Below are 26,512 nucleotides of genomic sequence, written 5' to 3' on the forward strand. Positions count from 1 at the left end.
AGTAAATTCAGAGTATCGCTGTGGAGGTCCCTCTAATGGGATCAGTACAAGATCCCGGCGGTCGGGATCCCGGCAGCGAGCACAGCGTATCACCTCGCGAGCTCGCTATGCTCGCCATGCTTCGGGCCCGGTGGCGACCGGTTCTATTCCCATCCGGGTGGTGGCGTGGACCACCACCCAAGAGGGGTAACCAGCCGGTGGTCGAGACTCCGACCGCCGGTATGTCAGCGGGTGTCGGGATTCCGGCGTCGGTATCCTGACCGCAGGGATCCCGATAGGCGGTCAAGTGACTGCCTCCCCCTCTAATATGCATTCTCTATCCTTTGGGTCCAATAGGAATAATGGATGCTGTAACCACTTGTAGGGTGTAATCTCTACACAACAGCAAATAAGTAATAAAATCAGATGGATGCTGATGTGCGATAATACTTTATTAGTGAATACGAGTAAAAAAGTCTCCTTTGTATGAAAAATAAAAAAAGGCCATAAACTGTAGCGCAGATCAGTTTCCCATTACTGCAAGCCATGTTTTCCTCTCCGGTGACGGGCAAGATGAAAGTCATTGGTGAAACTCCTTCCACACTCGAGACAGGAGAAAGGTTTCACTCCCGTGTGAATCCTCTGGTGTCTTATAAGATGAGGGTTAGTGGCAAAAGATTTCCCACATTCACTACAGAAAAACGGCTTTTCCCCAGTGTGGACCTTAATGTGTCTAGAAAGGTGCGAGGCACATCTAAAACGCTTCCCGCACTCTTTGCATGCAGATGGCTTCTCCCCTGTGTGAATCCTCAAATGAATGACAAGACCAGGTCTATAGGGAAAAGATTTCCCACATTCACTACAGGAAAACGGCTTTTCCCCAGTGTGGACCTTAATGTGACTAGAAAGGTGCGAAGCACATCTAAAACGCTTGCCGCATTCTTTGCACGCAAATGGCTTCTCCCCTGTGTGAATCTTCAAATGCATGACTAGACAATGTCTATGCTGAAAAGATTTCCCACATTCAGAGCACAAAAATGGCTTCTCTCCTGTGTGACACATTAGGTGCGTAACAAGTTGTGCGTTGCTGGTGTAGACTTTCCCGCACTCAGAGCACGGCCATATCCCACGTCTTGTGTGAATCTTCCGATGTCTGCTAAGATTTCCTATCAGAGTGAAACACTTGCCGCAGTCATTACATTCCAGAGAGTTCTCACTTCCTACAGGAGGCCTCCCTACAGCTGCTTCCGACGTAGCACAACCTTTCTCCTCAGACAGTCCTTCCGGCTTTTGTCCTGAGGTCTGGCCTCTAGGTAAAGAGTCATTGTGAGGATTTCCAACCACTTCCCTGAGACTGTAAGCCATAACTGCCACACAGTTTGTTGCTCTGGTGTCAGGGTGATTAGCGGTGGATTGTGTAATGTATATGGCAGGATGGTCTATCCCAGGTTCTCCTTTGTGTGGCCAAAGGGACTGTGGGACATTTTCTCCTTTATGTGGGTTTGACAGCTCTGTGTCTTTCTCTGCAGATTTCCTGGCAATGGGTACTTGGGTACTTCTGCGTGTGGGTCCCTTGTTATATTCCCGGACAGCGCCTGCTGGCGGACTGATGTGTTGTCTTTCAGGATTACATTTCTTTTTGAATCCATCACATAGAAATAAATTATCTGTAAGTGGACACAAGAAGCAGTGCAACATTAGTGCAACATTTGTCCCAAGTCTCTGACAAAGCAGTCTACAGAATAAGGATTTTCTCACTGCAATACTTGAAAGACAGCCTGGAGACACTGTGGGTGGGGATAGTGGAGCTGGGACTAAGGGGTTGCTTCAGTGGTAGACGCATAGAAACCATCAGCGCAAGCTCCCTTTGTGCATGCTTGAGAGATGTTGCCAGGGGGCAAAGATCTGAATTGCATGGAGTTCCATCCAATTTCTATGGGCATTTTTGGGGGGGGTCACTGGAGGGTGGTGGGTATGCCATGGGTGCAGTAGGATCCCAGTAGTAGCTGAGACAAAAGTCAAAGCTGATACTCTACTGCCTCCACCTCTGAATTCCATAAACTTATCTACCCTTACAGTAAATAACCCTTTCCTATTCACCATTGTTTTTTCATTCACAACTGATGACCAACTGTCATTTTGCAGACATAGACAAATTCTACTTATAAACTGATCAGTGTAACTTATAATGGCACGTACATTTCACTGCTTCACAACATATAGCTCCATCACGGATCTTTATGCCATGCTTTTACCATGACAGTTTGCTTAAGTGGTGTTCAGCTTCCAAATAGAATGCAACTTAAGAAAACATTTGCATGACAGAGCACGTATAGTACTATTACATTTTATATGACCTAGAGCAGGGGTTCTCAAACTCGGTCCTCAGGACCCCACACAGTGCATGTTTTGCAGGTAACCCAGCAGGTGCACAGGTGTATTAATTACTCACAGACACATTTTAAAAGGTCCACAGGTGGAGCTAATTATTTCACTTGTGATTCTGTGAGGAGACCTGCAAAACATGCACTGTGTGGGGTCCTGAGGACCGAGTTTGAGAACCTGTGACCTAGAGAATGCTCTACTCCCCGACAGGAGAATGGATGAGGGTGATAAATAGCCCATGTGGCACAGGCCTACATGGTATGTGTATTACTGACCTCTGCTGGAGATCCTCAGAACCTCCTGAGCGTGTATCTGCTGGGGCATCTTTGTAACAGGCTCTTCCCCTCGCTCAATCGCTGATACAAAAGGAGGTTTAACAGTGATCAGCCCTGTAGATGCATAATGACAGCGATAACACAATGATAAAATATCTCAGACAGGTTGCACCTGGTCTGCAGAAGACACGCTACAGCTTACACCAAAGTCCAGAAAGACATGACATTTCCTTACCTAGAAATGCCATAGTCTGGTAATTCTCCACCATGACTTCTCTGTATATCTCCTTCTCTTCTGTTTTCAGACAATCCCACTCCTCCTTGGTGAAGTAAATTGCGACCTCATCGAACAGGCATTGTTCCTAGAGAAGTACAGGAAATGGTGCCATAACACAACCAGCAATACAAGGAGTGATGGGGATTGGGGCAAGGGTTGGCAATAAGTGGCCCTCCAGCTGCTGTTGAACTACACATCCCAGCATGCCCTACAACAGTTTTAGCATGGCTAAACAGCAAACCAATGGCAGGGTATTGCTGGGATGTGTAGTTCTACAACAGCTGGAGGGCCACTTATTGCCCACCTCTGGATTGGGGGGATGGGAAGGTTGGTCAGCTTCCACAACATTTCACAAGACACTAACAATGAAATGTGGTGATGTGGCAGTGCAGGTGTGTGAACACCGGCAGCGGTCCCTACATCAGGCATTTTACCTCACAGCCCCACGGGGGCGTGCACAGGAAAATGCACGGTGTTAGGTTATCATATGTTCAGGAACACACTGCATGTCGCCCATACCTCGTACCATAACATGCAATGTAAGATCGCAGGATATTGAACTCACCTCTAAAAACCTAATCTGCTAGTACTGTATGTCAACTCTGCCGATTGTAAATACATCAATAATCCTAATTGTCTGCCGTGCTGACTGCTAGGCAAATGGGTACATCAATTCCAGGCGCCAGTTTGCATTTGTTGGGAGGGATGAGCCCCCATGATCAAAGAAGACCTTCGTGACACTTTTTGGATTTTACCCAGTTGCTTTAGAGACCTCTCCATGAAACTCTACTACTGTATAATACATATAATACGTATACTAAACCGGGACAGAAAACAGGATTTTTTTGTGCTTACTGGTAAAAGCCCTTTCTCCAAATCCATGGGGTACACTGGCTCACACTGGGGTATAGTGAGTAGAGTATAGAGCCTGGCACTTTATAGCTGCAAAGCGCCTGGGCTTGGATCCTCCCCATCTATAACTCACCTGACCTCAGTCATTGCTAACCAAGCCAAGGGAAACAGAAGGTGAAAGGAAAGAACAGAAGGAGAAAAACTCCTAAACACGCAACACATCATGGGCAGGAGCAGAGACAGCCATAGGCATAGGCAAATGCCTAGGGCATTTGGTATGCTTATGGGCAGAAGCAGCTTCTGCTGATTAAAATGATATGCAGCATGCCTATAGTCTGCGTGTGACTGCGGCTGTATCTGCATACGAAATGCTACATTACATTGTATTCCTGGAAATCACTGTAATTTAGCATTTTGTATGCAGATACAGCCACAGACACACACAGAATATAGGGGGTCATTCCGAGTTGATCGCTCGCTGGCTGTTTTTAGAAGCCGTGCAAACGCTAAGCCGCCGCCCTCTAGGAGTATATCTCATCTTAGCAGAAGAGCGAACGAAAGGTTCGCAGAGCGGCAGCAAAATAATTTTGTACAGTTTCAGAGTAGCTTCAGACCTACTCCTAGCTTGCGATCACTTCAGACCATTCAGTTCCGGATTTGACGGCACAAACACGCCCTGCGTTCGCCCAGCCACGCCTGCGTTTTTTGGATCACTCCCTGAAAACGGTCAGTTGACACCCAGAAAAGCCCACTTCATGTCAATCACTCTGCGGCCAGCAGTGCAACTGAAAAACATCGCTAGACCTTGTGTGAAACTACTTCGGCTGTTGTGAAAGTACGTCGCGCGTGCGCATTACGCCGCATATGCATGCGCAGAAGTGCAGTTTTTTTGCATCATCACAGTGCAGCGAACATTTTCAGCTAGCGATCAACTTGGAATGACCCCCATAGTCATGCCGCATATCATTTTAATCAGCAGAAGTTGCATGTGCATCATAGCCACATAGTAATGCAAATAAGACATTTTTGTCAAAAAAGGCGCCCAAAGTTAGCAGAGCTGCCAGCTGACTCACGGCAGGCATCTCCTGCTGCATGGCGTATTGAGGAAAGATGTATGAGGACACATTTGTATCCAAGCAGAGGCAGATGTCACAGTGTTAGCGGCCATGTGAGTGCTGTGTGCGGGTGGGTTGGTTGTGCAGTAGTGTTCAGCATATGTATAAGGGGCATAATGTGTGTCATGTCCATAAATGCATTAATAATGTGTGGCATATGTGTACGGGGCACTATGTGTGTAATTAGGTGTATAAGGGCACTAATAATGTGCGGCATATGTGAAAGGGACATTATGTGTGTCCTTATGTGTATAAGGGCACGAAAAATGTGTGGCATATGTGAAAGGGACATTATGTGTATAAGGGCACTAATAATGTGTGGCATATGTGAAAGTGACATTGTGCGTGTCATTATGTGTATAAGGGCATTAATAATGTGCGGCATATGTGATAGGGACATTATGTGTATAAGGGCACTAATAATGTGTGGCATATGTGAAAGTGACATTGTGCATGTCATTATGTGTATAAGAGCATTAATAATGTGCGGCATATGTGTAAGGTACATTATGTGTATAAGGACATTAATAAAGGTAGGCATAATGTGTAAGGCGCATTATGTTTATAAGGACATAATGTGTGTCATGTGTAAGGGGCATTACTGTGTGGCATTATGTATATAGAGGCATTACTAATGTGTGGCATTATGTGTATAAGGTGCTCTACTGTGTGGCGTAATGTATAGAAAGGGCACTACTGTGTGGTCTAATGTGAATAAAGAGCAATATGGTGTGGTGTAATGTGAATAAGGAGCAATTGAGTGTGAGGGGCACTACTGTGAGGAGTAACATATATAAGGTAAAGTGGTACTACTGTGTGATGTAACATGAATAAGGGACACTATCGCATGATAAAATGTGAATAAAGTTGCACTACTGCGTGGCCTAATTTGAATTGGGGGTACTATTGTATGTCCATGCCCCTTCCCAGCAAAATCATGCCCCTTTTTGGGCTGTGTGGCGAATGTGCGCACTGTTACTATTTAACATATAGGGGTTAAGAGCACCAAAATGAGGATTGCTATGGGTGAGGGGTGATGGTGCTGGGAAAGGGGTGCAGGGTCAGAGGCGGAACTAGCAGCAGTGCTAGGGGGCACCAGCCAAAATCTTGCCTAGGGCATCATATTGGTTAGGGCCGGCTCTGGGCAGGAGCCCAAGAACTCTCCGACCAAAAGTGGCCTCCTTAGAGGCAAATGTGTCAAAACGATAGAACTTTACAAACGTATCCTCAGACGATCGGGTGGCAGCCCTACAGAGTTGCTCTGAGGAGTCCTCTGTTGCTATGGGCAACATCTGCACTTCTAAAAACCCGCACTTAATATAAATATACCCCTAAGAGAAAATAGTCAACTACACATTACAGTCCACTAAGATTCAGGTATGGTTTTTCTTTCCTAACCTGACAGTCACATGTATATTAATAGTATATAAATGTTGCACCATACCTTTTTGTGTGCCCAGCTGATTTTCTTCTTCACTAGAAGCCTGGTCTGAGAACGCATTATGGATTTCTGATCTGTGTGAAAAACTACGTAGATTTAATTAAAAATAAGTCAATAACAACATAAATTGAAGGCCCTTATGCAAATCACATGGCAAAACCTGGGGCCTAATTCAGACTTGATCGTAGTCGTGCAACATTTTACACGCCTACGATCAGCCACACTGACATATGGGGGGACGCCCAGCACAGGGCTAGTCTGCCTGCATGTCTGGCCCTCCCCTCATGGGTGCGATGCTTGCATGGGTGCGATGCTTGCGCACCCGGCGAGTAAGTCCCTACCCTGCGCAGCATTGCTGTGCTAGCAGGTGACTTTTCGTCGCGTCCTGGGTCGCAGCGCACGCCGCCGCGTCCCGCTTGCCGCACGGTCCAGGCACGCCTGCGTTGCCTGGACCGCGCCCCCAAAACGGAAGCCGAACGCCGCCGGCCCGCCCTGCGAACGCCTCTGCTTGTCAATCAGGCAAAGGCGATCGCTGGGCTGAGATGCCAGCCGCATCTCTGGCATGCACATGTGCACTGCGGTGCATGCACAGTTCAGACCTGATCGCCCGCTGTGTGAAAACGCACAGCAGTGATCAGGTCTGAATTAGCCCCTGGGTGCGTATAAAATTCCAGAACCCTAAAGTATCTGATTGCAGAAATCTATGAACCCTATTGAACATTGCTGAACATCTTAAAACACTGATATTTCCAGAGGTTCAAAATAATTCCAATAACATTGATCTGAATACAGACTATAACCGAAAAACAAACTTGCTTGGCCGAATCCCCAATCTCCAGTACATATCTCCACTTTACCAGATACTAAGGCATTAAAAACAGGTCCTTTACTTAAGATGTACGTTTGCTGCTTTGCAGCGCTGAAGTCTTGGGTTCAATTCCCACCACGACCCTAACACCCACAACACCCACAATCCAAAAATCTACTGGTAGGTTAATTGGCTCCCCCCCAAAAAAATAACCCTAGTCTGTATATGTGGTAGCAGGGGTGGTCTTCAGTTTGCCGGCTGTCGGGATCCCGGCGCACAGTATACCGGCGCCGGAATCCCGACAGCCGCCATACCAACACTTTTTCTCCCTTTTGGTCCACGATCCCCAAGGAGGAAGAATAGATAGCGTGGTGTGCGTAGCGCGCCACCGTGCCCGCAGCGTGGCAAGCGCAGCAAGCCCGCAAGGGGCTCATTTGTGCTTGCCACGCTGTCGGTATGCCGGCGGTCGGGATTCCGGCGCCGGTATGCTGGTCGCCGGGAGCTCAGCCGCCGGCATACCATACTACACCCAGTAGCAGGTTTGGAAAAAAGAACAGGTTTTTAAAAAAGAAAAAAGAAAAGTAAACGCTTTTTTTGTTTAAACCATTTTTATTTTTGGGGGGGTTTGTTTCTTTAAACCATATTTTTTTTTTTTTTGCATTAACATTTCAATGGAAAAAAATGTAATCCTGTTTGTTATAATACTGTGAAACATTGCTATGTATTAGAAACCTTGATCAACCATGTTTGAATGCTTTCTAACATTAACAATCCAACGTTATTAGGCTTTGATATGATTTATTTGAAATCTTTCAATAAAACCAAATTTTAGACTAAATATTAAAACATGCAAAAGTACTTTTCAGCGAAACACACAAACACAAAAAAAGAAGGCGTTAAGCATTAGCACTGGATACGTCACTGGCATTAAACATTTTGAATAAAAACACTAGTTTCGATGCCTTTTCAGTTCCCAGTCTGTTTCGAAGCTTCGAATTAACTAAACCAAAAGAAGAAAAACTTCTTTCTACACTAGCTGAAGATGATTGAGCAGTCAGAAGTTGTTCAATAATGGGAAATGCATTAGGTTTTGAATTGAAGTAAACATGAAGATTAAACCATGAGGTGTTTTCTGTGTATTGCCTGTTTAATGTGTTGGTGTTGTTTACTCTTTAAGACTGTGAGTGTTAACTGTGGTTTTTTCCTGTCCTATGGGAATGTTGGGGGAGAAGCTTGATGCTAGGCAGATTTAGAACCTCTCTTATCTGATTCACCTCCCTGTATCTTTGCTTTGGGTGTGAATTACTGCATTGGTTCAGCTTACTTACTTAGATGAAGACCACAAGCAGCAAGAATGTGGAATAATACCAGGGATTTCCTTACAATAGGCTTTTTTTTTTTTTTTTTTAAGAAGTCACAGTGTTGTGCCTGTAGTCACAGCATATTAAATAAAAAAAAAATAATAAAAAAAGTGGTTTTTTTTTTTGTTTTTAAACCATTTGGTTTAAACCAGCCAACCATGTGTGGTAGGGAACACAGATTGTAAGCTCCACTGGGGCAGGGAATAATGTGAATGGGCAAATATCCTCTGTAAAGTGCTGCAGGAATACGTGTGCACTACAGTTCAATTCCCACCATGGTCCTAACTGTGTGGAGTTTGTATGTTTCTCATTGTATTTGCATAGGTCTCCTCCTGGTTATCCAGTTTCCTCCCAGCACATACTGCATTCTGATAAATATTACGGTGTGTGTGTGTGTGTGTGTGTGTGTGTGTGTGTGTGTGTGTGTGTGTGTGTGTGTGTGTGTGTGTACAGGTGATAGGGAATCTTGGGGCTGATGTATAAAGCCTGGAGAAGTGATAAAGCAGTGATAAGTGCAAGGTGATAACGCAACAGCCAATCAGCTCCAATATGTAAATTGACAGTTAGAAACTGATTGGCTGGTGCGTTATCACCTTGCGCTTATCATTTCTCCGGGCTTTATACATCTGCCCCTTAGAATGTAAACTCCACTGGAACAGGGGAGACTGTGTGAATGACTGAATATGCTCTGTTAAGCGCTGCATAATGTGTGTGCTATATAAAAAAAATGGTAACAACTAATAAATAACACGTAAGCTAAATCTATGCATGACATTTAAATACAGGGGGAGATTTTGTCGAAGCTTAGAGAGAGGTAAAGTATCAACCAATCAGCTCCTGTCATTTTTTTCAAACACACCCTTTAAAATGTCAGAAGCGGATTGGTTGGTACTTTATCTCTCTCTCTAATAGTGCCCATACACTTGTGAGATAATCGGTGCTAACCTTCGAGAAATTGAAGGATTGTATGCAAATTTTAGGTACCTTGCGACGCGATGTACGGGCACGCTGGTCGAATCTCGCGTCTCAAGATAGTATGTGCTGCACTTAATATTTATCGAATCGCAGTGCGATCGTATGTGTTTTTAAAAACACGTGCAATATATCGCACTGCGATGCGCAATGGGCACCCGCCGGGAGCGGCTGGAGGCCGCTTCCACTCGACTGTGACGTGCCCATCACGTGATTACCATGCGATCTATCGCATGATCGCATGGTAATCACTTTGGCAGTTCAGGTGTTATTTCATCGCACCTGAACTGCCGGTGCGATTCCCCCGCGATGTTGCGTCGCGGGGCATCGCACAAGTGTATGGGCACCGTAAGCTTTGATAAATCTCCTCCCACATCCTGAATACAGGCATCACTGAGAATTCCAGCCATTTAACGGTCACACACAATTGCTGTTCTCTAAGGAGGTCTTGTGAATTTCTTTAAGATATCAAGAACACAAAAACTTTACAGCCCAAACTAAAATATATACTTCTTATACATAAAACGGTTCTATAAATAAATGTCCACATGTAGTTATAAAATAACAAGTATAAATATATAACAAAGTGACTTACAAATCTTGCTCTGCTGATGTAGGAGACAGATCCTCTTGCATCCTATATGCTGCTCCCAAATGCATGGATAAAGCCTGTTCAATGTCTTTCCTCATTAAGGATGCAGGGAGGAGGCGGCTACAGGGAGGAGGCGGCTACAGGGAGAGAGGCAGCAGTGTTACAATAGGCCATAAACACAGTCAGGGATTAGCATACTGCAGACCCAGATCAAACACAGGTTTATTATACCTTATACAGGACACTTATTACAAGTACTTCATCAACTGTATACATTACACAAGATTACATTACATGCTGGTGTTCTCAATCCTCAGGAACTCCTAACAGGTCATGTTTTCTGTATTTCTTTATTTATGTACAGGTATGTTATTAATTATCCTGCCGGTTTACACAGGCAGAGATCCTGAAAACATGACCTGGTGGGGGTACCTGATGCTTGTAGTTGAGAAACACTGCATTACAGCAATATGTGCTGGGCAGAAATATTATGGAGTTCATTGGATTGTTTAACAAGAAAGGTGAGAAGATTTTCTCTCGTAACTTATCACAGAGATAGAAATTTGAGTTTGGAATAATTTACCACTCAGATATTAGCCAGACAGCGGAGTATTACTCAGCTCACGAGCGATAATGATGGGCACCGGTAAGAAGGGCCTTAGAGGTCTATAAGTACCAGTGGCGTGCGGTGAGGTCAGTGGCTGGTGAGGCACTACAGCCATAATGTCCGCCGAATCCTGCCGATGATCTCTACTGCCGCCGAGCCAATGCCCGCTACTGCCTCTGAGCCGATGCCCGCTGCAACCGCAAATGGCTTACTATCTCGCCGATCACCAACTGACCCAGCTTCGGGAGAGGTGAGGAGCTACCGAAAGGGTCCCACACTTGAGGCGCTGGCAGAGCCGGCCCTAGCCAATTTGATGCCCTAGGCAAGATTCTGTCTGGTGCCCCCCCTCCTCCCAAGAGAGATAGTGGACGACTGGGAGAGGGACCAGGACAGATGGGGCAGGAGAGAGGAGTGACAGGAACACAACAGAGGTGACAGGGCAAGGATCAGAGAGGATAGGGACAGGGCAGAGAGGTGATAGCGCTGAGACAGAGGGGACAGGGATATAACAGTGGGGACTGAGACGATACAGTGAGGACAGTACAGAGGTGATAGGACTGAGGGAACAGGACAGTGGTAGGGCAGAGGTCATAGGATCAGGACAGGGGGGACAGGAGAGCGGGGTGACAGGGACAGGACAGAGGGGACAGGACCACGGCAGAGGTGACAGGGCAGGAAAGAGGTGACAGGGACTGGACAGTGATGGCAGAACAAAAGGCAAGCCAGGATAGAGGTGACATGGACAGGGCTAGAACACAGGTGTCAGCACCAGGACAGATGGGGCAGGGACAGGACAGAACAGAAGGGACAGGAGAGCAGAGTGACAGAAACACAATATGGTGACAGGGCAAGGTCAGAGTGGATAGGGACAGGACATAGGAGACAGGAGAGAGGAGTGATAGCGCTGGCCTATTCCCGGTGCTCTCCCCCCTCAGCTCACATCTCACCTGGACACGGGGGTGATCTGGACACTGGCTGGGTGCTGCTGCAGGCAGTTCCAACTCGGCAGCCTGTGGTCGGGATGGTCTCAGCAGGCAGCTCCGGGATGGCAGGAGGAGGGGGCGGTAGCGAGCAAAGCTGCGGCTGGGGCCGGTGGTCAGGGAGCCCACAACACTATGGTGGTTGACGGCAGGGACCTTCCAGCGGCGGCTACCCGCGGCACACACAATCCGCTCCCTCTCTGGCGCTACAGCAGGCGGTACGAGGGGACACTGTTGCTTTAATTCCATCAGCATAGTAGTGATCCTACTCTCACCCGTCCTCCGCTCCAACGGATGAGGATGGGCAGCAGATGGGGGAAACTACAATATATGCTGTACAAATCTATTCCGTATCTTTCTAATCTTCTGAATTATTTTCAATGATAAATAAATTATGTAGTATTATTATTGTTGCATTGTACAAATTGAGATGGTGAGAGTATAGGTGACAATCTACATATTTATTGCAAATAATTTGTTTGATATGATTTTTTGGAATATGTTCAAGGGGTGTTTCTGGCCCCCAATGATATCTACTAATTTATGATATAAATAATCCGGTTCAGAGATTATATCATATCTCACAACCCTATATAGGAGCTACATGGTAGACATTTAATTCAATTGCGTGCTATTTGCACACTACCAGGGGAAGACATACTATAATATACTTTCCCAAAAAATTATGTAAAGTATCTTTTTTTAAAAAGTTATGAAGGGGTATTTATTCATTATCTATTAATTAAGTAGATTTTTTCAGTACACTGTTTAAATAAATTCTTCCTTGGTTTGTTTATTTTTTGGCTTTCGTTCTGCTCCCCCTTCTTTATATTAACTGGGTAAAGATTAAAAGTTAAGTTTTAAATAATACTTCATATCTTATTGTATGGATCATAATCATTATTAAAAGTGTGCTCCAAAAAGGAATTTTCTTCGGGGTGAATCCCCACCTAGTAATATGTTGATGAGTTTGTCTCATAATTCCGGGAGCACCTCCAGCCAAATAAAAAGGTACATGAATTGCCTATTAGATTAAGTGTAGCTGGTTTTTGTTATATTTGGTACTTACTGTTTGTCTGGTGCAGGAGAATACACTGTTGTTGGATACAGCAGGCGGCTCTGCTCAGAAATGCAAGAGCAGAGCCGCCAGCAGCGCTGAACATCGGGTGCCCCACAGAGCAGTAGTGGTTGCTGAGCCAGCACCTAGCTGAAGCTAGGGCCGGCTCTGGGCGCCGGTTCTTCTAGCTGCAGATCACGGTACTCAGTGGCGGAAGGGAGAGTTCTGAGTCCCTTCCTTGTCCCACTGTGTGATTGGACCAGCGGATCCAGCACTGGATCCGCTGTCCAATCACATGTGCCTCGCTGGCAGGGGCGTGCTTTCCCTGTCAGCGAGGCACTTGTAGAAGTGCCGCTTTCAGTGTTTTTTTGAATGGGCTTTTACAGCCCAGTGTTTGGCCCCGCCCCCCGCTCTGTCCCCGTTCCCCTCAGTGGGAGGCACTAGCTATCAGTGCCTCCCAAACTAGTTTAATAACCTAAAATTAACAGAATATATAAAGAAGATACATATGACACTGAATATGTGTCAAATGTATATTTTTGTATTATTTTAATCATTGATGACAGGGGAGGCACTGCCTCCCCTGACTGCACGTCCCTGATAAGTACTATTGCCCTTATTTATCAATGAGTGATACATTTCACTTTGAGTGATAAAGTGCACCAGCCAATCCACTCCTAACTGTAATTTTTCAAACATGGGGGCAGATATATTAACCTGGAGAAGGCATAAGGAAGTGATAAACCAGTGATAAGTGCAAGGTGATAAATGCACCAGCCAATCAGCTCCAATATGCAAATTGACAGGAGCTGACTGGCTGGTGCATTTATCACCTTGCACTTATCACTGATTTATCACTTCCTTGTGCCTTCTCCAGGTTAATACATCTGCCCCAGAATCTGGAACATGGCAGTTAGGAGCTGATTGGCTGGTGCAATTTATCACTCACAGTGAAATTTATTACTCATTGATAAATAAGGGCATAAGTTTGAAAAATGACAGGAGCTGGTTGGATGATACTTCATCTCCGTCCACTTTATCACTCTCTAAGGCTTAGTAAATAGACCCCTTAATTCTTTGCTGGCCAGTCCTGGCCCCCTTTGCATGTGGATGAATGGTCTATCTCAGTTCAGGCAAACAGTCCATTAGAGGCCACATGCACTCCCATTAAAATATATGTAAAATTAAAAATAAATAATTCTAATATAAAAAAAATAAGATTTTACTCACCGGTAAATCTATTTCTCGTAGTCCGTAGTGGATGCTGGGAACTCCGAAAGGACCATGGGGAATAGCGGCTCCGCAGGAGACTGGGCACAACTAAAGAAAGCTTTTAGGTCACCTGGTGTGCACTGGCTCCTCCCACTGTGACCCTCCTCCAAGCCTCAGTTAGGACACTGTGCCCGGACGAGCTGACATAATAAGGAAGGATTTTGAATCCCGGGTAAGACTCCTACCAGCCACACCAATCACACCGTATAACTCGTGATACTATACCCAGTTTAACAGTATGAAAACAACTGAGCCTCTCAACAGATGGCTCAACAATAACCCTTTAGTTAACAATAACTATGTACAAGTATTGCAGACAATCCGCACTTGGGATGGGCGCCCAGCATCCACTACGGACTACGAGAAATAGATTTACCGGTGAGTAAAATCTTATTTTCTCTGACGTCCTAGTGGATGCTGGGAACTCCGAAAGGACCATGGGGATTATACCAAAGCTCCCAAACGGGCGGGAGAGTGCGGATGACTCTGCAGCACCGAATGAGAGAACTCAAGGTCCTCCTCAGCCAGGGTATCAAATTTGTAGAATTTTGCAAACGTGTTTGCCCCTGACCAAGTAGCAGCTCGGCAAAGTTGTAAAGCCGAGACCCCTCGGGCAGCCGCCCAAGATGAGCCCACCTTCCTTGTGGAATGGGCTTTTACTGATTTAGGATGCGGCAGTCCAGCCGCAGAATGCGCCAGCTGAATTGTGCTACAAATCCAGCGAGCAATAGTCTGCTTAGAAGCAGGAGCACCCAGTTTGTTGGGTGCATACAGTATAAATAGCGAGTCAGTTTTCCTGACTCTAGCCGTCCTGGAAACATAAATTTTCAAGGCCCTGACTACGTCCAGTAACTTGGAATCCTCCAAGTCCCTAGTAGCCGCAGGCACCACAATAGGTTGGTTCAAGTGAAAAGCTGATACCACCTTAGGGAGAAACTGGGGACGAGTCCTCAATTCCGCCCTATCCATATGGAAAATCAGATAAGGGCTTTTACATGACAAAGCTGCCAATTCTGACACACGCCTGGCTGAAGCCAAGGCCAATAACATGACCACTTTCCACGTGAGATATTTTAGATCCACGGTTTTAAGTGGCTCAAACCAATATGATTTTAAGAAACTCAACACCACGTTGAGATCCCAAGGTGCCACTGGAGGCACAAACGGGGGCTGAATATGCAGCACTCCTTTCACAAACGTCTGGACTTCAGGTAGTGAAGCTAGTTCTTTCTGGAAGAAAATCGACAGAGCCGAGATCTGTACCTTAATGGAGCCTAATTTCAGGCCCATAGTCACTCCTGCTTGTAGGAAATGCAGAAATCGACCTAGTTGAAATTCCTCTGTTGGGGCCTTTTTGGCCTCACACCAAGCAACATATTTCCGCCATATGCGGTGATAATGCTTTGCAGTTACATCTTTCCTGGCTTTAATCAGCTTAGGAATGACTTCCTCCGGAATGCCCTTTTCCTTCAGGATCCGGCGTTCAACCGCCATGCCGTCAAACGCAGCCGCGGTAAGTCTTGGAACAGACAGGGCCCCTGCTGCAGCAGGTCCTGTCTGAGCGGCAGAGGCCATGGGTCCTCTGAGATCATCTCTTGAAGTTCCGGGTACCACGCTCGTCTTGGCCAATCCGGAACCACGAGTATTGTTCTTACTCCTCGTTTTCTTATTATTCTCAGTACCCTTGGTATGAGAGGCAGAGGAGGGAACACATAAACTGACTGGTACACCCACGGTGTCACTAGAGCGTCCACAGCTATCGCCTGAGGGTCCCTTGACCTAGCGCAATATCTCTCTAGTTTTTTGTTTAGGCGGGACGCCATCATGTCCACCTGTGGCCGTTCCCATCGATTTACAATCAGCGTGAAGACTTCTGGATGAAGTCCACACTCTCCCAGGTGGAGGTCGTGCCTGCTGAGAAAGTCTGCTTCCCAGTTGTCCACTCCCGGAATGAACACTGCTGACAGTGCTAGTACGTGATTTTCCGCCCATCGGAGAATCCTTGTGGCTTCTGCCATTGCCATCCTGCTTCTTGTGCCGCCCTGTCGATTTACATGGGCGACTGCCGTGATGTTGTCTGACTGGATCAGTACCGGCTGGTGTAGAAGCAGGGATTTTGCCTGACTTAGGGCATTGTAAATGGCCCTTAGTTCCAGAATATTTATGTGTAGGGAAGTCTCCTGACTCGACCATAGTCCTTGGAAGTTTCTTCCCTGTGTGACTGCCCCCCAGCCTCGAAGGCTGGCATCCGTGGTCACCAGGACCCAGTCCTGTATGCCGAATCTGCGGCCCTCTAGAAGATGAGCACTCTGCAGCCACCACAGCAGAGACACCCTGGTTCTTGGAGACAGGGTTATTAGGCGATGCATCTGAAGATGCGATCCGGACCATTGGTCCAACAGGTCCCACTGAAAGATTCTGGCATGGAACCTGCCGAAAGGAATTGCTTCGTAAGAAGCCACCATCTTTCCCAGGACCCGCGTGCAGTGATGCACCGATACCTGTTTTGGTTTCAGGAGGTCTCTGACTAGAGATGACAGCTCCTTGGCTTTCTCCTCCGGGAGAAACACTTTTTTCTGGACTGTATCCAGAATCATACCCAGGAACAGTAGACGTGTCGTCGGAACCAGCTGTGATTTTGGAATATTCAGAATCCAACCGTGCTGGTGTAGCACCTCCTGAGATAGTGCTACTCCCACCAACAACTGCTCCTTGGACCTCGCCTTTATTAGGAGATCGTCCAAGTACGGGATAATTAAAACTCCCTTTCTTCGAAGGAGTATCATCATTTCCGCCATTACCTTGGTAAACACTCTCGGTGCCGTGGAGAGTCCAAACGGCAGCGTCTGGAATTGGTAATGGCAATCCTGTACCACAATTCTGAGGTACTCCTGGTGAGAATAGTAAATGGGGACATGCAGGTAAGCATTCTTGATGTCCAGGGATACCATGTAATCCCCCTCGTCCAGGCTTGCAATAACCGCCCTGAGCGATTCCATCTCGAACTTGAATTTTTTTATGTATGTGTTCAAGGATTTCAAATTTAAAATGGGTCTCACCGAACCGTCCGGTTTCGGTACCACAAACAGTGTGGAATAGTAACCCCGTCCTTGTTGAAGTAGGGGCACCTTGATTATCACCTGCTGGGAATACAGCTTGTGAATTGCCGCTAGCACAGCCTCCCTGTCTGAAGGAGTAATCGGCAAGGCAGATTTTAGGAACCGGTGGGGTGGAGACGCCTCGAATTCCAGTTTGTACCCTTGAGATACTATTTGCAGGATCCAGGGATCCACCTGTGAGCGAGCCCACTGATCGCTGAAATTTTTGAGGCGGCCCCCCACCGTACCTGGCTCCGCCTGTGGAGCCCCACCGTCATGCGGCGGACTTGGAAGAAGCGGGGGAGGACTTTTGCTCCTGGGAACCTGCTGTTTGTTGCAGCCTTTTTCCCCTACCTCTGCCTCTGGACAGAAAGGACCCGCCTTTTCCACGCCTGTTTTTCTGAGTCCGAAAGGACTGTACCTGATAAAACGGCGCCTTTTTAGGCTGTGAGGGAACATGGGGTAAAAATGCTGACTTCCCAGCAGTTGCTGTGGAAACTAGGTCCGAGAGACCATCCCCAAATAACTCCTCACCCTTATAAGGCAAAACTTCCATGTGCCTTTTTGAATCTGCATCCCCTGTCCACTGGAAAGTCCATAAGCCTCTCCTAGCAGAAATGGACAATGCACTTATTTTAGATGCCAGCCGGCAGATCTCCCTCTGTGCATCTCTCATGTATAAGACTGAGTCTTTTATATGCTCTATGGTTAGCAGAATAGTGTCCCTGTCTAGGGTGTCAATATTTTCTGACAGGGAATCTGACCACGCAGCGGCAGCACTGCACATCCATGCTGACGCAATAGCTGGTCTAAGTATAATGCCTGAGTGTGTATATACAGACTTCAGGATCGCCTCCTGCTTTCTATCAGCGGGTTCCTTGAGGGCGGCCGTATCCGGAGACGGTAGTGCCACCTTTTTAGACAAACGAGTGAGCGCTTTATCCACTCTAGGGGGTGTCTCCCAACGTGACCTATCCTCTGGCGGGAAAGGGAACGCCATTAGTAACTTCTTAGAGATTACCAATCTTTTATCAGGGAAAGCCCACGCTTCTTCACACACTTCATTTAATTCTTCTGATGGGGGAAAAACTACGGGTAGTTTTTTCTCCCCAAACATAATACCCTTTTTAGTGGTACCTGGGTTTATATCAGAAATTTGTAACACCTCTTTCATTGCTTCAATCATGCAACGAATGGCCTTAGTGGACATTAGACTAGACTCATCGTCGTCGACACTGGTGTCAGTATCCGTGTCGACATCCGCGTCTGCCATCTGAGGTAGCGGGCGTTTTAGAGCCCCCGATGGCCTTTGAGACGCCTGGACAGGCACGAGCTGAGAAGCCGGCTGTCCCGCATTTGGCATGTCGTCAAATTTTTTGTGTAAGGAGTCGACACGTGCACGCAATTCCTTCCATAAGTCCATCCACTCAGGTGTCTGCCCCGCAGGGGGTGACATCCCTTCTATAGGCATCTGCTCCGCCTCCACATCATTATCCTCATCAAACATGTCGACACAGCCGTACCGACACACCGCACACACACAGGGAATGCTCTAACAGAGGACAGGACCCACAAAAGTCCTTTGGGGAGACAGAGTGAGAGTATGCCAGCACACACCAGAGCGCTATATAATGCAGGGACTAACTGAATTATGTCCCCTATAGCTGCTGTTATATATACTGCGCCTAAATTTAGTGCCCCCCCCTCTCTTTTTTACCCTTTTCTGTAGTGTAGACTGCAGGGGAGAGCCAGGGAGCTTCCTTCCAGCGGAGCTGTGAGGGAGAAATGGCGCCAGTGTGCTGAAGGAGATAGCTCCGCCCCTTTTTCGCGGACTATTCTCCCGCTTTTTTATGGATTCTGGCAGGGGTAATTATCACATATATAGCCTCTGGGGCTATATATTGTGGTATTTTTGCCAGCCAAGGTGTTTTTATTGCTGCTCAGGGCGCTCCCCCCTAGCGCCCTGCACCCTCAGTGACCGGAGTGTGAAGTGTGTATGAGGAGCAATGGCGCACAGCTGCAGTGCTGTGCGCTACCTTGGTGAAGACTGATGTCTTCTGCCGCCGATTTTCCGGACCTCTTCTTGCTTCTGGCTCTGTAAGGGGGACGGCGGCGCGGCTCCGGGACCGAACACCAAGGCCAGTTCCATGCGGTCGATCCCTCTGGAGCTAATGGTGTCCAGTAGCCTAAGAAGCCCAAGCTAGCTGCAAGCAGGTAGATTCGCTTCTTCTCCCCTTAGTCCCTCGCTGCAGTGAGCCTGTTGCCAGCAGGTCTCACTGTAAAATAAAAAAAACTAATTATATACTTTCTTTTTAGAAGCTCAGGAGAGCCCCTAGTGTGCATCCAACCTCGGCCGGGCACAAAATCTAACTGAGGCTTGGAGGAGGGTCATAGTGGGAGGAGCCAGTGCACACCAGGTGACCTAAAAGCTTTCTTTAGTTGTGCCCAGTCTCCTGCGGAGCCGCTATTCCCCATGGTCCTTTCGGAGTTCCCAGCATCCACTAGGACGTCAGAGAAATATATATATTGCAATAATATTATTTTTTATTAATAAAAGCAGTAGTTAAGAATAGTTAAATAAGAATAATCCCTATCTCAGACCTTTCTGTTTGTAAATAGGGATCCCAGTACTGTAGGGGTCTTTCTCATGCTGACCATTGGGAGTTATGGTAACAAAAGGATCCCAAAACCTTTCTGCTTTTCAAATCACAGTTGTTTTACTATATACGAATTTCTTATACGCTCAGCTACTGATGAGATTTCCTTGTCACCAGGGCCGATGCTAGGGTGTTCGATGCCCCCTGCAAACTATAAATTTGCGCCCTCCCTCCCAAACTTTATAAAGAGAGAGTGTGCGCTGAAGGTGTGTGCCGCAAAAAGGGATGTGGTCTCTCAAGGAAGAGATGTGGAGGGAGGGGGGCTGAAGACTGAAGTGCCTTAATAGATAGAAGGGAGGGGAGAGGGTGACAGAGCCGTAAGTAGACATTTTGGTACCTTATGCCAGAAAGAGTATTGGTCCCCCCCCCCATGTTTTTTTTGGGGGGTGAAAAAAAGAAGACGCACATTTGGCACTCACTGGTGTTGTTTCTGTGCCCCCTCTCAACTGTGCAATTGTTTGTACTGTGTAGGGGAGGCGGCAGCCGGGGAAGAAATGCACAGGGTACAGGGTGGAGGAAAGGGTGGCAGTATGGGGAGGAGGAAGAGATGGCAGAACAGAGCAGATGCATAGGCAGAGCTGGATCAAGGTTTTAGGCGTCTGGGACATTAAACACACATGGGAGACTGGTCTTAAATTTTAAATATTACTAATACTATTGAGAGTGTCAGTTAAAAGGGACTTATAATGAATAAAATGGGCCCAAATTTGCAGTAGTGAGAAAGTCACTTATTTCAACAATATTAAATACGTGGCATGCTCCGCCTGTTGTGTGATCCAAGTCCCCAATTGATCTAAAAATAAACACACAAAACCAACCAAAAAAACAAACAAACAAACAGGAAGGTGCTAATAGTAGTAATTTCAACTCAAGGATGGTATATCGCACAAATAAAAGTAATCTGGGTACTCATTTGTAATTAAAATTGCTTATCTGAACCCAAAAGGTCACGTACATGGATTCAGCTTCTTAATTTTTTTACCTGTTCTGTTTGTGTCCTGTTGGTCTTTTAGGAGAACACAGAAAATGTGGTCCTAGAAGAGATATTTCGTTGACATACAGTACTAGGCTACACAGAAACCAAAATTAAGTTAGGTTTTGGTATACTTACCTTCCCCTATCTGTATTTATATCATCGGGATACCGCGGTCGGTATTCTGACCGCCAGCATCCCAAACACTGGCTAATCAATCCCAATCCATTATTAGTTCCTAGTTACACATTGCATGGGGTCAATACTCCCAATTTATTCAACCAGACTTACACATTTAATAGAAATGTGGAGCATAAATGTATTACCACTCAGGAGGAAGAGAGTGTACCCCTATACTTATGGTTTCTGCCAACTGTCTTTATAGATGTACAGAATATTTTAGTACCCGGAATCAGTTGCCATGGGTTACTGCACTCTCAGAGGCAGAGACGTCACTAGGGTTGGTGTCACCCGGTGGGGTAACTCATGGTGTCACCCCCATGGACCCCTCCCGTATCACGACACACCACAACAAATCCATAGTTATGTTTTCCTAAAAATAATTGCTTCTGATGATTATTTGAAAAAATATTAGGGTGATTCTCCAGAAAGTGATCATAAAGTCCTGTGCATCACACACTTTAAAAAAAAATCCCTTTAAACTGGTCTGTTAAGAAATTGTTGTTACTGTACATGAAAACGTAATTGCTTAGTAGCAATGCCTTACCCTATAACTTAAGACCCACTAAAATCTTGGTATTTTGGAGAAGTATGTTGTTTGAATTTGTGTAGCTGTCCCATGCATCACGGAGAATTACCGATTGAAGGTGGTCATTCCGAGTTGATCGCTAGCTGCATTCGTTCGCTGTGCAGCGATGAGGCAAAAAATCGGCACTTCTGCGCATGCGTATGCTTTTCAGTCGCACTGGTGGCCGCAGTGTGATTGACATGAAGTGAGCGTTTCTGGGTGGCAACTGACCGTTTTCAGGGTGTGTTCGGAAAAACGCAGGCGTGCCAGAAAAACCGCAGGCGTGGCTGGGCGAACGCAGGGCGTGTTTGTGACGTCAAATCAGGAACTGAATGGTCTGAAGTGATCGTAAGCGCTGAGTAGGTTTTGAGCTACTCTAAAACTGCACACAAAAACTTTGTAGCCGCTCTGCGATCCTTTCGTTCGCACTTCTGCTAAGCTAAAATACACTCCCAGTGGGAGGCGGCATAGCGTTTGTACGGCTGCTAAAAACTGCTAGCGAGCTATCAACTCGGAATGACCACCGAAGTCATCTTAAATTACTCCCCAAAAACTTTTTCAATATCAAATATAGTGGAGTGTATTGAAATGTACCATTTGTTTTTTTTTAGAAATAAATGTTAATTTTAATACAATCCTCTTTTACTTCAGGAAAAAATATATATTTGATGAAGTGACAGTGTAGTTTACTAACTTACAATATAACAATCCACAATTTGTTTCCACATAGACTCTCTTACTTGCTCCAAAAAATAAGTCACAATCTCAGTACAGCTAGCAGCTGAAATGGTTGACAGTACCTAAAGGCAGGTGCACACTACGCAATTCGGGATTGCCGGTGATGGACGACTATATTGTTGAATGGTATAGCGTTCAATGATATAGGGCCGGAATCAGACTTGATCGCTGCTGTGCGTTTTCGCACAGCGGCCGATCATTGAACGACTGCGCATGCGTATGGACCATGCGTCGCCAAACAGTGAGAAAATGGTGCGAAAATTTCGATAGCACGGATGCTTGCAAGGTGATTTACAGGAAGAGGCAGTTTGTGGGTGGTAACTAACTACATGCTGGTTACATAACTACATCCCGACACATATACATGTGAATGCACCTATATCATCAGATAATTATCATATATTATACCAATCATATATTATATCCACAGTGTGATGACTATAAAGAAATATATATATATATATATATATATATATATACATATACTATATATATACTCTCTCTCTCTCTCTCTCTCTCTCTCTCTCTCTCTCTCTCTCTCTCTCTCTCTCTCTCTCTCTCTATATATAATGTGTAATGTATAATATGCAAGCTTACAATATGTGGGACAGAGCAGGAGCATATAACTTACAGGGGTGTGCTGCTCTTGGTGCCAGCATCCAGGACTTCCTGGCTGTGATGAGACTCTTTCTCTTTAGGGCCGGGGGTTCAAGCAGACAAGAGGTAGCCAGGGCGGCTGCTGCACGCCGGGTACTTGTGGGCGGGAGTCTGTGTGTTATGCTGCGCTGCCGCTGTGCTCCTCCGTCTTCTCTCCCTGCAGCCGCTCCCAGAATGCCGCCTGCGATGATGTCACGCCAGCACTGGCATTCCTGGGAGGGAACTGCTCACCGTCACCAGGCAGCAGCAGCAGCACTGTCCTGTGCGACTGCAGCAAATGATGTCAGCAGGGGGTGCGGGTGAGTGCGGCTTTTGGTGTCACCCCCTTGGAGGTGACACTCGGGTGCGGGCCGCACCCCCCGCACCCCCCTTGTGACGCCTCTGCTCAGAGGATCTCTGGTGGCTTGGGCTGTAACTCATTCCTGGCAGGTCTGAGAAGGAACCCTTCTCTGTCATCAGAAAGGAATGTGGAGGGCTATCCAAGGCAGAAACACACTGTACACGGACAGTGACAGGGGTTATGACCCCATCCAAAGAGCTTCTGTGTTAGAGAGACACAGACACTGACCCTGCTGCTTACTGAAGGAGGAACAGGGTCATTCAGGGGGTGTGCATGTGCTCCAGGCACAATGTAAAGTTTGTGGGCATTGAATTGAATCGGGGAAGGGGGGTGGTATCAGTTACCAGTGGCCAGCATACCGGCGCCGGGATCCCGACCGCCGGCTTGCCGACAGTTGGGCGAGCGCAAATGAGCTTCTTGCGGGCACGTGGACCCCCAAGAGGGAGAAAAGGTGTCGGTATGCCGGTTGTCGGGATTCCGGCTGTGGTATACTGTGCACCGGGATCCCAACAACCGGTATACTGAATACCACCCAATGGGGGCAGTCCCGCTGTCTGAGGATGGAGTCTGCACACACAACAATGAGGAGGAGCAGAGAGAGAGCATGGATGGAGAGAAGGAGGAGGCGGATATGGGCTGGGGGTGAGTTGTATTTTGAAAGTTGCAGGGTGAGGAGAGAGGGTCTGAAGAGCCGCGCTTCCCACTGCCGGCTCCGCTGCCTGTCACAAGTGCAGCGGCAGACTGCAGCAATACACAGTGAACAACAGCAGGGATGCAAAGTAGGGAGAGCACCTCTCCACTCTGGCGCCTCCCTGCTTTGCATCCCTTTGCTTGTCACTTCTGATTTCTTGCACCAGCCAATTTAATAACTGTGGGTATTAGTGTAATGTAAATACATGGGGCTGATTCTGAAGTCAGATGCTGCTGCCTTGCGTCTGACTTTGAGCAGCTGCAGTCGAAACCAATGGAAGCGTCATTGGGATTCCGACCCTGCTGGGTGCAGAATCTCTGTCACAGCATACGCGATGAAGAATCAATGGTGCAGATGTATTAAGCCTGGAGAAGTGATAAAGCAGTGATAAATGGAAGGTGATAACACACCAGCCAATCATTATGGATTTGAATAATGACAGGTAGAAGCTGATTGGCTGGTGCGTTATCACCTTCCACTTATCACTGCTTTATCCCTTCTCCAGGCTTAATACATCTGCCCCTAAGTCTGAAACCACTCCTGTAACGCGCCTGTGAGAATGACTTTCTTTGTGCGTCTGCCTAGCCACCTCCCGATCACCGCATAATCCGCTCCATTGCTACCTTTTAAATTGTGTGCTCACAACACTGACCAGACAGCATCTACAAAGGTTTATTACTTTGTATAAAATTAAGTTTAAAAAAAGATTCTCCTAATCAGGTTTATGACCCAATTAAGTAGCATGAACACTCTGACAGGAAACCTGTACCTGTAGCCCATCTATAAATTGTGTCTCCCCCCCCTACATGTAAGGTAGTAAGGGTTTTACATTGGAAAAATAATTTTCTCAATTTTGTTTTTGTTTTCATTTAATTTTGGGACCACTCTGGCTGGTCCCAATTTACCACCACACTAGAAACATGAGGAAAGAACTTAATGTTAAAATTAATATTAAAGGATACTATTGTTACAAGTATTTTTGAGGGCCAGATTATTTGTGCGACAATAAGGGATCAAGTTTGTGTATCACTGAGAGGGAGACAGTCACATTTATATTACGTAAATTGCTCTAAAAGGAAGGTGTTAGATTAACAACACAGTCTGCAGCCGAATGCACAGCAGGAGGTTTCCTGTCCTCTCCAGGTATGTGTGAAGTATACAAACTGTCCATTTGGTAACGTGGAGAATTGTTGTAATGTGTGTACATCCACTTTTAGACGACACCTTGCTTCTTGTGGAAATATCCCAATTGTGATGAATCACATTAATAGTCCTTTGTTAAATCACAGATCTCTGTTTATAACCAAAGTTAGATAATGCATTGCTTCCTGCGCTGCCCACTGACGCATTCATCAATATGAAATGTAATATCTCAGCCCATAATTGCTTACATCCTGCTGGATTCCATCCCTTGCCAGGGTCTGGATGGTAGATCTTATGCTGGGTACAGCATGTGCAGCATGCCAATCCCCCCCGAATATGACAGGCGCTGGTGAGGGGGAGCGCTTACCTCCGAAACCTGCTGGTGACTTCTTTTTTTTTTAGAACAAGTCTGCTGACGCACACCCGCAGCGTGCTATGCCATGCGCTGTCCGAGCCGGCTCTTCACTGATGCATTACTGGGAGGAGGCAGGGGTGTTTCAGCAGGCTCAGCATGGACACGCCTCCTCCCAGTGATGCATCGGTGAAGAGCTGGATTGGACAGTGCACGGCATAGCACGCTGCGGGTGTGCAGCAGCAGACTTTTTTTTTTTAACAAGTCACCGCAGGTATCAGAGGTAAGCACTCCTCCGCACTGGGGGTGGGGATTGGGAGGAGCGCCAATATGTATGATTTTCTGCACCCCACCAACCCAGAGCCGGCCCTAACCTATATGATGCCCTAGGCAAGTTTTTGGCTGGTGCCCCCTAGCACAGTCGCTAGTTCCACCTCTGACCTTGCAACCCTTTTTTTGCCGAAAAGTTGGACGCCTTTGCCAAAAATGCATCTTATTTGCATTACTATGTGGCTAGGGTGCACAAGCAGCTTCTGCTTATTAAAATGATATGCGGCATGCCTATATTCTGTGTGTGACTGTGAGTGTATCGAAATTATACATTATAGTGATTTCCAGGTATACACTGTAACGTAGCATTTCGTATGCAGATACAGCCGCAGTCACACACAGAATATAGGCATGCCGCATATCATTTTAATCAGCAGAAGCTGCTTGTGCCCCTAGGCATTCCAAATGCCCTAGGCATTTGCCTAGTTTGCCTATACCTAGGGCCGGCTCTGCCCCAACCTCAAAACATTCTGGCGCCCCTGGCTGGGTACACACTAGTAGATATATCAATTGATCTGCATATATATCTATGGACTGACCGGGCAGTGTATTGAGCATACACACTGCCGATCCGCCGAGACAGACATCACGAACTGGGCGGGCATTTACATGTGCCCGTCCAGTTCAGCTGTCAATCACCGCCGGCTGCTGCATCATGTATACGGGCGGTCGGCTGACCACCTGTACACACACAGCAATGTGCCAATATATTGTTAGTTATGTTGGCAGTCGGCTATGCTGCAGGGCAGACGAGTAATGTCTGTAAACGACAGCATTCACAGACCTATCGTTCGTACACACTGGCCAACGGA

At 46.6% G+C, this 26,512-nt stretch overlaps 1 protein-coding gene across 3 annotated transcripts in view; it reads right to left on the reverse strand.

Annotated features, from left to right (window-relative positions):
* Window positions 1-413: 413 nt before the first annotated feature.
* Window positions 414-26,512, reverse strand: part of LOC135054872 (zinc finger protein 566-like) — a 141,152-nt gene continuing 115,053 nt past the window's right edge. The window contains exons 1-6 of one of the 3 annotated variants that reach the window (XM_063958292.1): window positions 22,819-23,123; window positions 10,061-10,194; window positions 6,328-6,398; window positions 2,875-3,001; window positions 2,640-2,753; window positions 414-1,646 (exon numbers count right to left, since the gene is read on the reverse strand). In XM_063958292.1, the coding sequence (XP_063814362.1) occupies window positions 514-1,646; window positions 2,640-2,753; window positions 2,875-3,001; window positions 6,328-6,384 (1,431 nt within the window). In that variant the 5' untranslated portion in view covers window positions 6,385-6,398; window positions 10,061-10,194; window positions 22,819-23,123 and the 3' untranslated portion in view covers window positions 414-513. Of the gene's footprint in view, window positions 1,647-2,639; window positions 2,754-2,874; window positions 3,002-6,327; window positions 6,411-10,060; window positions 10,195-22,818; window positions 23,124-26,512 lie in introns of those variants that run through there. The other 2 variants (XM_063958290.1, XM_063958291.1) reach the window with 2 other exon arrangements.

Source organism: Pseudophryne corroboree, chromosome 3 (genome assembly GCF_028390025.1).
Source record: "Pseudophryne corroboree isolate aPseCor3 chromosome 3, aPseCor3.hap2, whole genome shotgun sequence".
Lineage (NCBI taxonomy): Eukaryota > Metazoa > Chordata > Amphibia > Anura > Myobatrachidae > Pseudophryne > Pseudophryne corroboree.